This window comes from Salvia splendens, chromosome 10, assembly GCF_004379255.2.
Source record: "Salvia splendens isolate huo1 chromosome 10, SspV2, whole genome shotgun sequence".
In the NCBI taxonomy this organism is placed as follows: domain Eukaryota; kingdom Viridiplantae; phylum Streptophyta; class Magnoliopsida; order Lamiales; family Lamiaceae; genus Salvia; species Salvia splendens.
In genome coordinates this window covers 28,614,368-28,631,466 of record NC_056041.1, presented here as the reverse complement: position 1 = coordinate 28,631,466, position 17,099 = coordinate 28,614,368, and the positions used below count along the sequence as shown (strand labels likewise).

Below are 17,099 nucleotides of genomic sequence, written 5' to 3'. Positions count from 1 at the left end.
TCTACCTAGCCACCGAAGATCAAAAGGCTATGTGGAAAAGGGTCACGGCGAGAGTTACGATGTCGTCTAGGTACCCGCATGAGTTGCCCATGACTACATTGGGCATATTGGAACACTTTTGGGCACTCTACAACATCGGGGAAGGAAACGACCTCGTTCATCTCTTTCAAGGGCGTTGGCCCTCATATAAGAGACTCACTCTCAAGTTCCTTAGCACACTCAAGGTGCACAAGAACCGCCGTACCCGACACCCCGAGAGGATCGAGTTCCGCCTCGGCAATGCCAACCACAACTTTACCACCGCCGATCTTTGTGAAGTTTTCCATTGCTACGACCAATCCCGATGAGCAAGTGGACTATGAGTACTCCGATGTTTGGAGGGCATTCACCACGAAGGATGAGGAGTTTGAGTCGGGGTACTCGAAGTCGTTAGCCATCCGCAACCGCGTTCTTCGATATCTCCATCGAGCCATGACCCAACTTATCTTTGCCCGTGTGGATGGAGGAGTGTCCCAAACCGAGTTAGATGTAATGTGGTACCTCCTCAATAGGACGGGGTTCAATTTGGAGGTCTTGGTGGTGATCTATCTTGACCGAATTTCTAAGAAGGATATGAGTATCATTTGTTGCGGGGGCTTGATGTCACGACCACAACTCCCTAGTACTAGTGAGGGTAGTTATCTCGCAACTAAATTACACTCATCAACCAATAAACTCATCATAAAAGGAATACTTAATTCGAGGAATTTTTCTAGAAGGCAAATGGGTACAACCAAGTCAATATCAGAGTATTTAGGCCAATAACATTTGTTCACTAGGACAATACTTAAACATGCAGCGGAATGTTCCAAGAAGAAGTAATATGTATGGAGACATATTAATTCGGCTACCTAATTACTTATTCATAGGTTTTCTCCCAACACCTTCAACGCCTCGGTCACCTTCAACCTGCACATTAGAAAAATAAACATGCAGGACTGAGTATTTGATATACCCAGTGGACTTAGTGGCAAAAACAATTCTTCTTTAGTTGTCAGTCATAGTTGAGTGAACAAGGGTTTTTACTTTAAAAAGGCCCGAGTCACTAAGTCCTTTTTCATTTCATGAATTTGATTGCGCAATCACATAAACATCATATACCATATCTGATCGTATGTGAACCGGGAATGTGGCCACATTCCACGACAGTCACTGGACTGGCCAACTCGGAAGCTAACACACAGTCCCATAAGTGTACACTAGTCCGAGTAGGGTTTGCTGCTCTACTCGGACCCGAATTCGATTTAACATGTTTGGCATAGCCAAGCAGATAGGTAATCATAACATAAAACGTGGCATGACAACTCATTCAAAATATGTTCACGTTTTCACATAAAATCACGTTTTGAAATAAAAGCCCACCTCGTTTGCTTAATCCCTTAATTGAAAGTCTCTCGACTTGATCTCACTTGACGTGCGATGACGCCCCTTTAGAGACAATAAGTATACTTAAATTAGACTTAAGAAACTATTCACTTAGCTTGCATGCATTCCTAAGCGTGTGATCATTTTTATTTCCTCTTTTCCTAAATTCATAAAAAATCCTTAAGTATTAATTAAATCAAGCGATTTAATTTATTTGGGAATTTGCCGAATTATTCGAGCATTAGTTAAATTCCAGAAATTTATCTTCAAATGCCGCGAAATTACATAGCGGCTACCCATCATTTAATTAGCAAAACATTAGGAGAGCCTATAACTTAATTCGATGTTTTTGTCATATTAGTATTTTAGTTAGTAGCCCCCCTCCATATTTTGTCTTATTAATGGTGCAACATAAATTAATCCTCTTGAATTAAAGTACTTAATTGGATTAAAAATGGCAAAAGTCCAATTTATTTTTTTATTGGTCAAAGTATTATAATGGCTAACATTTTTCATGGTCCAAAGGAATTAAATTTCATGGCCTCAAATTTATTAAGGGCAGTTGCCCAATTTAAATAAAAAACGTGCCCAAATAATTAAGTTAAAAGAGTCCAACTCTTTTTTTTATTAACTGCCTGGCCCAAATCGCAAAATGGCCCAATATTAGGAAAGAAAAACAAAAAAAATGGACCACCCCCCCTCCCCCAGAACCCGTCGGCCTCTCTCTCTTCTCCCCTTCACAAATTCATTTTCCCCAAATCAATGGAACCCTAGCTCGCCTACCTCTCCCTTTCCTCCCGAAGGCCTCTAAATGGGACACTTTAAATCGAGGGGAATCCGGCGTCTGCCGGTCCACCGTCGCCTCCGCCCCTGTCCGAACGGCTCCGTCGGCGTCATTGAGTCGCCGACGGCTAGTTCTAATACTCTCTGTCTCCGTCCAGCTCTCTCTCCCTCTCTCGGCAGAAATCGCCATTCTCCGACAGGTATGGTGGCACATTTATTCTTTTATCACCATTCCCTTTGCATTTTCTAGAGCTTAAGTCTTGGATTTAAGAGGTTGATGTTTTGAAATTGTAGAATGCCCCGGTTGTGCTGTTGTCGATCGCTAAGGGGGGGGGGGGGTGGCTGCTTTCGCCGTCTTCGGGCTGCCGGAAGTCTATCCCAGCAGATTCATACTCATGAGATGAGTTTCCCTAACTTATGCTTTATTTAGTTTATCTATTATATAGATTGAAACTTTGAGTAATTATCTTACTTGTTGGAAGTTGTTTGGTTGCTTATTGGAATGAGTTTCATCAAGTGATACTTGGCTGTAAGTGTTGAGCTTTAAACTATTGAAGCTTGCTACTGTTAGGCTATTGGTTTTTGGTGTTGTGAGTACTACCCAAGTTGCTGAGTTTGAGTGGAAAGGCAGCCACGTTTTGTTTCTTTGGTTACATTATGTAATATAGCTCTAAACCTCCTTATACTTGTTCCTTTCTACTGGTTTACTTGGGATTTACGATTTAGCATGCTAGATGAGGTCCCTAAGTTGTGGTGCTCCTATATGTGTGAAAGGAAGTCATAAGGGAAATGGTGGGAGTGTTGATTAGCTGTTGAGATTGAGGCTGTGAGGGTTGAAGAACCGCTTGCTAAGCAAAAGAATGGCTCACTGATCTGCTACGTTGTTGAATTCCTTTGATGGTATGTGGAGGGAATTTGATAAGTATGAAGGGGCTGCCTATATAGAGGAGAGTGTGTACTCGTGAGGTTCTGATTGGCCTGCTTTGTTCTTGTTTTATCCTGCTGTACTTTAACTGTATTTGGCTCCTTATGGATGCTTAGTACTTTAGTTCATAAATGGAATTCGTTTGTTGTGGCAAGTGCCCAAGAATGGGCAGAGACTGTTTGACTGAGGTCCACCGGCTGTTGCAGTTGAAGGGGCTGCCCTGTTTGTCTCGTGGCAGCCTTTGCTTAGGCTGGGGAGTGCAGGAGTTGCAGCCCTCCATCCTCCCTATTTTGGCAATTTTTTGGTCTTCAACAAAAAAGGTAGTGTGGCCTCTTACCCTTACTGAATTTGTTTGCTAGTTATCGGTACTTTAATGGCCTTGTTTGGTTTTGTTTACAGCTCAATTTTCTAGGGATGGAGGAGTAGTTGGCTGGAAACGGCCTCTCGCGTCACGGTTCGTTGCTCTTGGCCCGAAGGCCGATCGAAGACTAGGTTGTGGTGCGATGTGCCTTGGCTCGGGAAGACTCGAGCATTAGCACTTAATATTCCTTGTGTTGTCTTCCTTCCTTTTCATTATTGTACATTTATAAACTAGGACATAGTTCGGGTTGTAAAACGTTGTATTTTATTCGCTTAAGTAATAAACAGACACATTTCTATTCGCTTAAGTAATAAATAGACACATTTCCTTTTATTCGATCCTTGTTCGCTTCTTAAATTTCCAAGTTTATGTTGGTTATGAGTCATGAATCTCGGACGTCGGAATTGTATAATTATCGTGCTTAGATTATTTAGCAAGAGGCATCTCGCTTCACGTCTCTTTAATTATTTCATAAAATTTGGTAGCTAGGCCTTGGCCATTACACTTGACCACGACAATTGCCGAACATGTGGGGATTCCAACAACGGATTTCACCACCGATATTGGAGAGATGTTCACAAATGAGGTGTTGTTTTCGGTGAGGCTTATGAAGACCGATTCTAGTGGCCAAGTATTTTTTTCTCCAAGTGGAGCGGGATCACTTTCCCATTCCTATTCCATATTTGACCAAGGTAGACACGTGAGAGAACCAATTTATGTGGAAGCTCAACACTCCCGCCCACCGCGGTGCTATAGAAGCGACCCCCATCCAAGGGGAGTTTAGAAAGAGAAACATTCTTTCCCGCATCCCCGCTTTCAATCCCGAAGATGACTCCACCTTCAATGCCATCGAGAATTACCAAGAGAGAGATGAGCAATCCAATGCTCACGGTGGAGGGGTCCATCATGATCAAGAGGAAGAAGAGGAAGTTGAGGGCCACCGCCATCGCAATAGGGCCAACCGCCGTCGTGGAAGGCCCAACGCCAACGAGGAGTTCCAAGCCAACACCTCCGCCCAATTAGCAGAAATGTTCCCCTACATGCAAAACATGTCCAACACTTGGGATAACCGTTGGGCGGAGCAACTCAACTCCAATTCAACAGTCAATTGCGAAAAGCATCCAAAATCAGTAAAACCCACATCAAACATCAGAAACCAAAGTAAAACAGAAAATAGAAACTGACATAACCACGAAAATAAGGTTCAAACACAAAAGCAGTCACCGAGCTTCCGACAAAGAAGTTCACGGCGAGAGATAAAACAAATGAAAAGTAAATGATTGTATCTTCACCCCGTGAGGACGGTGTTACACTACAGAAACTAACTACCGCCAAGCCTGCCCAAAATTTCACATCGGTGCCAAGTGCGTGTGAAGTGAGCTAACTAGAAATTAAACTAAGGAGTATGTGGAGCTGGTGTAGAATGATCCCCTCTCTTTAAAGGAGTTGTCCCTTTGACACGCACTTGAACTTACAAACACTTATTAGTTCACTGAATTTATAGAATTTAACCCCATAACTAATGCATGAAATGAGCTTTATCAATGAATAATATGTCATAAGCTTAACATGAAGAACTTAGAAACACGCATGTATAGGGACACATTAGACAAAGTTTCTTATAATATGAAGTTCTTTTCATCTCTGATTAAACTTAGCGTGACATTTTGATATGATGGTTTGGTAAAAAGGTGCATAATTAGTGAATTGCTTGTTCGCCTTGAATCATGCTTATACCTTGTGAGATTTGAGCCTTAATTCTTTCATGTGTGGTTTATCTGCATTCATGTATATGATTCTAGAACTTGCTCCTAGTCTACCTAAGTTTACATAGTGTTGAAGTTGATTAAGGAGGATATTAGGCCATCTTTTCAACCTACTTTTATATCCAAAATTTTTCTTTGTCAAAAATCTCTTTATCCCTTTGTAGCCAATTTTGAGTCTTTAAGCCTATTCTTTGGAAGTCAAATCAATGGGGACAATTCATTGGGTTATTATAGTTATTTTTATTTTATCTTTTGTAAAGGAATTAGAGAGAAGGAAAATTATCAAAAGTGAAAAAAAGTAGTGTGCTTAAAGTTGTAAAAGTGCATGTTGCGAAGTAGAAAAATTCAAAGTGTGCTTGATTTAGAAAGGATGCATGTGTTGAAAAGAAAAAGAAAGAAAGGTTGTGTGGAAAAGGAAAGAAAATCAAGGGATTGGAAAGTGAGTTGAAGGAAGAATAAATGTTAAAAGTGTCATGGGTTTGAAAGTGTAATGGCCATGATTTAATTACCTTAACCTTATGAAGTAATTAAACAAATGTGAAGCCAATGCCTTTTCCTAAATACCTTAAGTACGATAGTTATACAATCCCTATGTTCATTTTGCACGATTAAAGACAACGTAAATCTGGAAATTTAAAGAAACGAGCAAGGATCGAATAAAAATGGAAATGTGTCCGTTTATTCCTTAAGTAAATAAAATACGACGTGTTACTTTCCGAACTATGTCTTAGCTTACAAAAGGTATGATAATGAAAAAGAAGGAAAAATAATACATTCTAACTTTTATAAGATGTTTCATACATGTTTGAAATAAAAGAAAGCTTGGAAAAGCACTACCCTATTACAACGTTAGGAACGCCAACTTCGGGCCTCTTACTTAGGCCGGATTTCGGCCTGACCTTTCGACGGCCCGTTGGGCCCGGAACATCATGGTGGCAGCCGGACATGATCGGTTCTTTTCCCTGCGAAAATGCAACAAATGCAAACAAGGCTAAGTAAATCATGTGGAATGTTCAAAGCTAGCAAAAAGCTAAGGGAGGCTAAGGGGACAAATTCATATCAAAAAGGGGACTTGGAACCTTGCCCAATATGGCAGGTACACCCTGCATTCCAGCCCCTCAACCGAGGACTACATGAGGAAAAGACAAGGCCTTTAATTAACTCCTGAAATGAGTCAAATAGCAGCCTGCATATTAGGTACAAGAGAGCACCTGCCTTTTCAAAGGATGGACCGAGACTTACCTAAACTAGAGTGGCCATTCCCTGCCCAACCGGCCCCTGTTTTTGTACAGACCCATGAGACTAACAAACAACATAAATGCAACGGTCCTTTTCCTAGTACACCATCCGGATTATCAGAAAAAGTGGCTGCAAGTAACCAAAAAGAGAGACCTTCTGCAGGAAGAAACAAAGCATACAACAACTCAAATAAATGCTGCACAAGTACGCGATTCTTGGCTATAAAATCCCCTGCATATGCATCAAACTTCCCCCTCCCACACACCACAAGAATTCAGCAAATTTAGAGAGTTAGAAAGCTGGTTGTCTTAGGAACAAGAACTCGAGGCAGTAACTACATAAAGAGGTATCTTCACCTCCACTTCTTTTTCAATCTTTCACATGGCATCATGTAAGAGTTAATAAAAAGAAAACGTAAATCACAATCTGCATAAGCCTTTCCCTTTACTTTAGAAGAAGTTTAACAATCCCTCATAAACAACGGTAACAAGCTTAAAACCTCCTTGTTTAGAACCCGAGAAATTTACACCTACAGAACTGTTGTAACAACGGGAAATACTAGTTAGCCTCATGAACAAAAACAGTAAGAGCTTAAGTTGATCAAGAATTCACCCCAGCAAGCTACCATACAAGACTTCTAACTTGGAAGTTTAATTTAGCTACTGCCCTTTTTTTGACACAAATGATTTAAGTAGTAACTAGATAGAGGGGCTTAGCTTAATGAGTGAACGTCCGGCAGCGGGGCCCGACGAAGAGGCGGAATCCGGCGACTCCGGCTTGCTGAGGAGATTGATACCGTAGCTGGCTTAGCACCGGCTAAATGACGGAGATGGTGTTGTGCCGTCACGGAGACGTCGACGAGCCGTGCGGGGCAGCAACAATGCGGCGAAAGGGATGAGGGCGGTGGCGCTGTGCCGTCGTGCATTAACCAATAGAGAGACGACGCGGGAGCCACCGGCGACGGCCATGGCGCGACAGGGCTGCCAGCGACGAACCGGCTACGCCGAGGAGGTGTCGGCTGAACAACGACGGTCCCGGAGCAAGGCCAGAGAGACGCAATTGCGATATTGAGCGAAGCTGGGTACGATCCGGAGGTGGGGACGGAGCGCGCGGCGCTGTTGTTGCCGGAGTGTCCCTAGCGTCGTGAAGGCGAGCCGGCGAACGGTGGAGGTTGCCGAGGCGACGGTGCCGTCCGGGCCTGTGATGTCGACGAGAGAAGGGAGAGAGAGTCGCAGAGGCGGCGACTAAGGGAGCGCCACTGCATTCGCCTCCATTTTGGAGTCGCCGCTGCAAGAGATGACGACGGTGGGGCATCCGCCGATAGGAGGCATCGGCGACGGATGGCGACGAACACTGGAGCGGCGACGCTCCGGCGGCCCGGCGAGCGATGATCGACGCCGAGGAAGGAGAAATGGCGGTGGCGGTGGCGATGGGTCTAGGGTTCCTCATTTTCTAATTGGGGAAATGAAAGGAAAAATTGGATCCGTGGGGGAGTATACGATTACAATAACAAAAATTTACCCACTTTGTTAATTGTTCCATACATAGGAAAAACGCCAACCGGGGTGGCGTTTCATTAAGTAAAAACGTCAATCAAGCTGGCGTTTTACGTGTAATATTTGAATTTAAAAAAATATGGTGCGTATTTAAACTCGCCAACTAAGTTGGCGTGTTTTGGTAAAAAACGCCATTAACGATGGCGTTTTCTGTTTAATTAAAACACCATCCACCTTGGCGTTTATATTAAACACGCCATCACCGTTGACGTTTTTTTAAATTAAACACGCCATCACCTTTGGCGTTTTTATTTTAAAAACGCCATCCAGGCGGGCGTTTTATCGTTGAACCGGATATCAGCGGGATTTCTCCCAAAAACGCGAACCCTAATCACTTTCCCTCCCCAATTGCGAAAACTCTCCCCAAAGGCGAAAACCTTAAGGAAATCCTTGCTCGGGTCGACACCATCGGCGATTTGAGGGTGGGGATTTCGATTTTAGCTCATTCTTCCAAACATTAGTCTTCCTATTCGGTTAGTATATCTAAATTTTGACCAATATTTGATGGATTTTTATATATATTGTAGTGTTATTAATAGAACTTTTTGATATATTATTATGACATTATATATTCTAGTACATCTAATTTTGATCAATATTTGATGGATTGTTATGATGGTATATATTTGATTGTTACTCCACATAATGATAAATGTAAAAATAATACATATTTATTTGTGTTTTATTTTATTGCAGATAGTATGACGTGGTGTGTCAATTTATATTGTGGTGGAAAGATAATTATCGGACCAGTTATTTCATATGATCCTCCTTTTTCAAAAGGATTCATTATGTTGGATGAAAGTGTTTCCTATGATAAACTTGTGGAAATAATTTGTGAAAGGATGGGGATAAGCATATTTGAAAATAAAGTTCAGATAGTATGGAAACGTACTATATGCATTGGATCCGGAGTTACATTTATAGGTACTCTACTAGAAGAAGTTTGCATGCCACTAATGTTCAGTGAGAGTATGGCTATAGGAGGTCAAATTGAATTATTTGTTGAGTATTCGGCAATTACTCAACAAATAAGTCATCATGTCATAAGTTATGATGTTGGTACGTTTATGAGAGCCCAAGAACCTAGTTTCGCTGCAACACAAGATTTTGATGTTGTAGGAGTGCGTTTAGGGGACAGTGACAATTGTCATGCGGTTGATGACATTATAGGTCCTGATAAAGCCGACTTTCTTGAGCCACAATCACCTTATGATTCTGAAGATGTAAACAGTGTTAGTACAGACTCAGATGGTGATCCGTCTAATGATGAACAATTTGTTGATTAAAGACCATCCATTCCAGTTGGAGAAACAGCAGCTGAAGAAACAGTGGTTGGAGGAAGAGTAGTTCCACAGTTCCCACAGCGTGGAATGAACTATTTCCGCACCTTACCAGGTCCGAGTGTGCATTATTGGAGTGAAAAAGATCCTACCAATGTCGGTTTGCATACTAAATTTAGAACGAAGTTGGAATTGAAGACAGCTGTGACTTTTTGGCATTTGGAAAAAATCCGACAATATTCAGTGGCTGAAAGTAAAGGAAAGAGATGGCATGCAGATTGTAAGTGGCCACAAGGAAATCCGAAAGATAAGTCATTACCGAAATTTATGTGGGAGTGTCGAGCAACATTGAGAAAACATGATGAACACTGACAAATTAGAGTGTTTAGCACTGCTCATACTAGTAGGTGGGATCGTAATTATAATGGGCATGTTAATCTTTCATCGTCCATGATATCATTGAGTGTTCGACATCAGATAGAAAACGATCCTGCCTACAAGGTAAAAGCTATTGTGGCGGATATTGAAAATCGCTTTCATGTGAAACTTAGTTATAAGAAAGCATGGTATGCTCGGAGGACAGAGCTATTGAGCTTGTATATGGTAGATGGGAGTGGTCATTCAAAGTTTTACCGGCTTATTTGAATGAAATGCAAAGACAAAATCCTGGTACAATTGTTGAATGGTTGCATGATGACAGATTAAGCCACGGTATGAACAAGGTATTCAAGTACGTATTTTGGGCTTTTGGACTAGCTGTGGAGGCTTTCCAACTATGCAAACCAGTTTTAACAGTTGATGGAACTCATCTACGTGGACGATGTCGAGGTAAAATTCTTATTGCCGTTGGATTTGATGCTAATAAGAAATGTTTGTCTGTTGTATATGCCATTGTTGATGAGGAAACTAAAGAAAGTTGGAATTGGTTTATGGAACGCATTAGACTTCATGTAGCAAAGCATGAAATCTGTGTCATATCTGATAGGCATGTGGGAATCATAGATGCAATGAATTCTCCCATATGGAAAGAAAAACCAAAAGGTCATCACAGGTTTTGCTTGGTACATGTTAGAAAGAATGTTCTGCAAAATCACAAAGGTATCATGATTAAAAGATTGGTTTGAAAAATGGGTATTGCTACCAAAAAGCGCAAGTTTAAGAAAAGACGTTGTTTACTTCGAGACGTCAATAACGAGGCTTTGTAGTACCTTGATACCGTGGATAAAGAAAAATGGAATTTGGCGTACGACAAACACAAGATATTGGGTGAAATGACTACTAACATGGTGGAATCTTACAACAATGTGTTGAGAGGCGCAAGAGAACTCCTAATCAAAGCTTGCATTGATATGACATTTTGGAGGACAATAGAATGATTCAATGAGCGGACAATTGCATTAAGACAGTGTGCGACACAACTTAACCCGTGGGCGCATTAAAAGGTGTGCAAAAATGATGCAAAAGGCCAGTTACATAATGTGAGAGCATCAAGCTCAATTCGAGGGATTTATCTGGTTCGAACAAGACGTCTAATTGGGGGAAAAGGTGGTAACAAGTGGAAGATGTTGTACTTGGAGTCGAACTGCAAATGTCAAAAGTGGCAGATGTGAAGACTTCCGTGTTCGCATGCAGCGGTAGTTACGCGGTTTATAAACGACAACATGATGTCGCTTGTTAATCCCGTATACCACACAAGTGTTTGGGTACACCAATATTCTGGGGTGTTCAATCCACTCAGACACCCAGATTATTGGGACGTGCCTGAATGGACGTTGTAGTGTTCACGAACTCAGTTAATGCCTCGAAGTCGCGGTCGATACCGTACAACTAGGATTCCTAATCAGATGGATGTCCGTGAAGCTGACCAGCCACGAGCTCGGTGCCGTTGTAAACAATGCCGTCAACCTGGTCACGACAGGCGCAACTGCCCGACTTCTTGATTGTTTACACTTGTGTATTGATAACTACTTGGACTTATGTATTGGTTACTTATTTGGACTTATGTAGTATTCAATATGTTACTTCTGTGGACTTATGTATTGATTACTATGTTACTTATGTATTATTCAATAAGTTATCTATTGCAGTGCAGGGCATGGAAAAAGAAAAATTGAATTATTTGAAAATGTTTCTGCATAGAAACGCCATTGAAGTTGGCGTTTTTACGTAAACATGCCATTCATGATGGCGTTTTTCATAAACACGCCGACCAGAAAGGCGAGACATTACAGAATGGTTGCATTTTCAGGGATAAAATTCGGTTGAAACATCATACTATAAAACGCCTTTCATGTTGGCGTCTTTCAATGAAACGCCTTTCTCGTTGGCGTCTTTCAATAAAATGCCATTCATGATGGCGTTTTTCATAAACACGCTGACCAGAAAGGCGAGACATTACAGAATGGTTGCATTTTTGGGGATGAAATTCGGTTGAAACATCATACTGTAAAACACCTTTCATGTTGGCGTCTTTCAATGAAACGCCTTTCACGTTGGCGTCTTTCAATAAAACACCATTCATGATGGCGTTTTTCATAAACACGCCAACCGTGATGGCGAGACATTACAAAATGGTTGCATTTTCGGGGATGAAACTCGGTTGAAACATCATAGTGTAAGACGCCTTTCATGTTGGCGTCTTTCAATGAAACGCCCTTCATGTTGGCGTCATTCAATAAAACGTTATTCTGTATGGCATTTTTTATAAACACGCCAACCGCAAAGGCGAGACATTACAGAATGATTGTTCAACCGAGTTTCATCCCCGAAAATGCAACCATAGTGTAAGACTCCATTCATGTAGCAGTAGGGAAGTACTAAGTTAAACTCCTGGAGAGAATAATGAAACTAAACAAAGAACCTCATAAATTGTCAAATATAATGATTGCAAGGTTCACAAGACGAAGTTCAACTCAATAAACAAATACGGTTTACAAACACAAGGTTCACAACCACGGATTTCAATCGTCTCGCCTTTTCCGCATAAACAGGCCACGGATTCCCTTCCCGATTCTAGAGGTAGGGAGTCTAGATGGGGGGAGTATCTTGCACAACGACATTCTCTAAATCAACCCCAAAAAAGTCATCTCGCATAGAAGACCGAGGTGAAGATTGGTGGACATCACTGAGACCGATATCTTCACCTGTACTGTGGCTGACAGAATGACGACCTCAAACTGCAGATCTTGGTGGAGGTGGAGGCATAAAATCATCATCGGAATCTTCTACCAACTAAGTATCCATCCTTGAAGATGACGACTCTCCACCAGCTTTCTTCTTTCCACGCCGATTCCCTTTTTGTCTCACGGGCATGTCAATGTCTAGATCGGAGCGCTAGGAAGGACGGTAGTCCATCGTCTCAGCTTCCCCAGATATCTGCAGGCCATCTTCAACCATCCTCGAAATGGTGAACAAATCCGGTCGTCCTGTCATGTCTTGCTCACTAAGAAAGTGGCGTATTTTGTGAAGCGTCTCCACCTACAATTTTCAAAGTTAATTACATTTCATCATATGAATTAAATAACGAATAGTTGTTTCAATTTACCGCGTAGTTATGAGAGGATGCCGTTTCATGGAAACCCTCCTCAGCATGCACGTCGGGTTTTGTTAGGTACACCACAGTTATCCAGCGACACCAATCCATATACTCATCAGTTGCAATAGGCTCCATTGAGTACTCTAGATCAGTCCACACCATGTTGTGCCTATTATCCCAATCCTGTATATGATTGGCGTGCCACTCAACCCAGTTCCGGCCAGATTTGCCACGTCGATTCTGTTTTGCAAAATCAGTTCCGTGGAACCGGTTGACAAGCGGGATATACAGTTGGACAATCCCAAATTGTCGCAACACTCGTTGTGGCAAGTGTGGCTCAACCATATTCCAGCAAATAAGTGTTGTGATCGACGTCCATATAGGACGGCCATCAACACAAACATCCGGCAGGTTTCGCATGGCATACGACCTCCAAATAAACTACATACGAAAAAAATTCAGTCAAAATAAGTTCAATCAAAACAACAAACAAAAAACAATTTAGGTTACGTAAATTACTTGGTTGGCGTGCATTCCGGAGAACTGATCTCTGAAATTTTCAATGCAATGTCCGGGTGCTTTTACATACGAGGCCAGACCAGTCCAACTATAAAAATTAAATTATGAGCGAATAACACGGAAATTAATAAAAAAATATGCTTAAAAAAGTAATTAGTGAAACACTTGCGCGACTGCACATGGTACGTAGTCTATAGGCACAGGATTTAACATCTTCGGTCTAATATTTGGGATTCTCTTCCAAGCCCACAGCTGTAACAAAGTAAGAGCTCCCCCTACATCAGTCCTCTTAGCAAGTGCAGCTTCACATAGATTGTGGTACAAGCATGCAAGAGTCGCACCACCCCAGCTATAGGTAGCACATCGTTCTACATCCATGAAAAATTGGAGGTAGAAGAATGGAATTTTATTACCGGAGGTGTTCGGGATCATCAGACCACAAAGTAACAGCAGACAATAAACACGAGCACGTTGAACGTATATGTAATGCTCGTGGTCATCACTCAACTCAATCCTCAGTTGATTTGATAAGCTTGTCTGCTTCCAGGTCATATCTTTCAAATCAACTGCATCTGGAATAAAGCCAAGAAAATCCAGAGAAATGGTCTTCCAATAGTTGACATCCTTAGTGGGGATGTAATCCGTCAGAGCATCACCGTCAACTTTGAGGCCCCATAAGACCTCCACGTCTTCTAATGTCACTGTCGCTTCACCGACTGGAAAGTGAAACGTGTGAGTCTCTGGCCTCCACCGTTCAATCAATGCGGTGATAAGATGGTGGTCAATGTCTTTCGGTTGACCACACCTCAATATCCTGCCGAATCCCATCTCGTCTATTACCGCCTAAACACGAGGATGTATGGGAACATCCCATATGATTCCTTCGTATCTTCTGCAGCGTACGTCTTCTGATGGAACTCATGCCCATATATTGTTAGAGACATGTTGTCTTTGAAGATATAATACGGATAGGTCCTCAGGACCACATAAGAGTCTTCGGCGAGCACGTGAAGATGATGCCATAGTTCACCTACACAACATTCACAATTCAAATGAAACAATTTCAATACTTGGATACTATTTAAGTCAATATCACAAAATGGAACACGAATATCAAATAATGCACAATACAAAAATGCACAAATACACAAAATTATAACTCAATTCACCAACACATAATTAACAATTCAAACTAAACAACATACATCAAACTAAACAATTTCAATAATTTGTCATTATTGAACCCAATATCAAAAAATGTAGCACCTAAACCAAATTATGCAACACCACTTTAAAACCCATATAAACCAAATCAAATTGCCCAAATTTTAAGCTAGAACAACACTATGGTTTAGGTGCTAAAATTGCCCAAATTTTAATCAAACATAAACCCTAACTAAACACCAACATCTCAATTATTAATCAACAATAATGCTATTCAAACAAGCCAATATGCTAAATAATAATTCAACACAATATTTCAACTCAACTCACAACACATTACAAACCCTAACTAACTATCCAACAATTACTCTACTAATGTAAAAGATATGCATACTAACCGAAAAATATACGAAAATGGGGAAGAATAGCACCGATTGATGGACGAAGAGCGAAATCACGGAGAAGAGGGCGAAATCGCGATGAAGAGGCGCCACTTTGGATAAAATCGCGAGGTGTGTGGTGTGTGAGTTTCGCGATTTGGGGGAGGATAGAAGATATATTGTTCTTTCAAAACCCGCCAGCCGGGTTGGCATTTTTAATAGAAACACGCCACCGACGTTGGCGTTTCAATGTGAAACACGCCAATATCCTAGGCGTTTCTGCTTTGGCAAACACGCCCTCCGCGTTGGCGTGATTAAACAAAACACACCCTCCTCATTGACGTGATTAAACAAAACACGCCCTCCGCATTGGCGGGTTTAAATAATATCGTATTTTTTTAAATTCCCAAATTAAAAGCTAAAACGCCAGCCGGGTTGGCGTTTTTACTTAATGAAACGCCAGCTTAGTTGGCATTTTTTCCATTTATGGAACAATTAACAGAGTGGGTACATTTTCGTTATTCTAGTCGTATACTCCCCCACGGATCCGATTTTCTCGAAATGAAAGGGGAAAGAAAAATCGATGGAGGGGGGGGAGAGTTTCTTTTTTTTTTTCTTTTCATTGTTTTTTCTTTGTTTTGGGCCTTTTCCTTTTTATTTTAGGCCTAGGAAGTTTTTGTTAATTAATTGGCCCAATGCTACTTAATTAAATTGGGCCACTACATTTAATTGATTTGGGGCCATGAGACTAAATTCTTTGGACTAAATCTAAATTAATTCAGACCATGAAATTAATTTATTTTAGGCCACCAATTTATGTTGGGCATTTTAATACTTAGACCGACAATCAATTGGTTTTGGCCTTACTAATTTAATCCGGGAGAAATAAATTGAGGATGGACTAATAAAAAATAAATCATAGGATGGGCTGCCAAGTAAAATTGCAAGCATGATTAAAAGTCTAATTTAGTCAATAGGCCTTCCTAATGAAGTAGATTAAATAAGGGATAGCCGCTACTCAACTTCGCGACGTTAATATTATTTCCGGAATTTAACTAATGATTGCATAATATTATAAATCCCCAAATAAAGTAAATTGCTTATTTAATTAATACTTAAGGACCTTTTATGGAATTAGGAAAAGAGAAATAAAAATGATCACACGCTTAGGAATGCATACACGCTAAGTGAATAGTTTCTTAAGTCTAATTTTAAGTATACTTATTGTTCCTAAAGGGGCGTCGTCGCACGTCAAGTGAGACCAAGTCGAGGGACTGTCAATTAAGGAATTAAGCGAACGATGTGGGCTTTCTTTCGAAATGTGACTTTGTGTGAAAATATGAATATATTTTAAATATGTTGTCATGTCATGTTTTGTTTTACGATTACCTATCTGCTTGGCTATGCCAAACATGTTAAATCCAATTCGGGTCCCAGTAGGGCCGCAAACCCTACTCGGACTAGTGTACACATATGGGGACTGTGTGCTAGCTTTCGAGTTGGCCGGTCCAGTGACCGTCGTGGAATGTGGCCACATTCCCGGTTCACATAAGTTCAGATATGGTATTATGTTTATGTGATTGTGCAATCAAATTCATGAAATGAAAAAGAATTTAGTGACTCGGGCCTTATTTCAAATAAAAATCCCGTGTTCACTCAACTATGACTTACAATTAAACAAGAACTGTTTTTGGCACTAAGTCCACTGGGTATAAGGGTATATCAAATACTCAGCCATGCATGTTTATTTTCTAACGTGCAGGTTATCGTGATCGAAGTGTTGAAGGTGTTGGGAAGAACTCGCTAATTAGGTAGCTAAAATAGTGTGTCTCCATACATACTATTTTGTCTTGGAACCTTCCGCTGCATTCAAATGTTGTTCTAGTAAAACAATGTAATTAGCTTCAATACTCTGATTTTGACTTGTTTGGTACCCATTCGCCTTCAAGACTATTTCCTCGAGTTAAGTATTCCTTTTATGATGAGTTAGGATTAATGAGTTTAATTTAGTTGCGAAATAACTACGCTCACTAGCACTAGGGAGTTATGATCGTGACAGAAAGAGAAGTGGAGGTTATTTTACTCTATTTGGGATTTTTATTTTTAGCCAAATTTTCCTCACCTACCAAATAGCCTACTATACATCCAAAAATAAAGACCTTTCGAACTTTTGATGCCTAATTG

The 17,099-nt window shown here is 40.9% G+C and overlaps 1 protein-coding gene and 2 long non-coding RNA genes across 3 annotated transcripts; 1 reads left to right on the top strand and 2 right to left on the bottom strand.

Annotated features, from left to right (window-relative positions):
• The first annotated feature begins 2,113 nt into the window (after positions 1-2,113).
• Positions 2,114-3,806, top strand: LOC121753088. Its single transcript, XR_006040343.1, has 3 exons — positions 2,114-2,387; positions 2,482-3,432; positions 3,512-3,806. It is a non-coding gene; the product is annotated as an uncharacterized LOC121753088 (long non-coding RNA).
• A 2,090-nt stretch (positions 3,807-5,896) lies between these two features.
• Positions 5,897-7,957, bottom strand: LOC121753321. Its single transcript, XR_006040389.1, has 3 exons — positions 6,482-7,957; positions 6,319-6,403; positions 5,897-6,201 (listed from the first exon to the last, which is right to left on the bottom strand). It is a non-coding gene; the product is annotated as an uncharacterized LOC121753321 (long non-coding RNA).
• Positions 7,958-12,650: 4,693 nt separating this feature from the next.
• Positions 12,651-13,923, bottom strand: LOC121752869 (serine/threonine-protein phosphatase 7 long form homolog). The gene is made up of 3 exons (XM_042147961.1): positions 13,537-13,923; positions 12,862-13,293; positions 12,651-12,794 (listed from the first exon to the last, which is right to left on the bottom strand). Exons 1-3 carry the CDS (start codon positions 13,921-13,923, stop codon positions 12,651-12,653), a joined length of 963 nt encoding a protein of 320 aa, XP_042003895.1.
• Between the last annotated feature and the right edge of the window lie 3,176 nt (positions 13,924-17,099).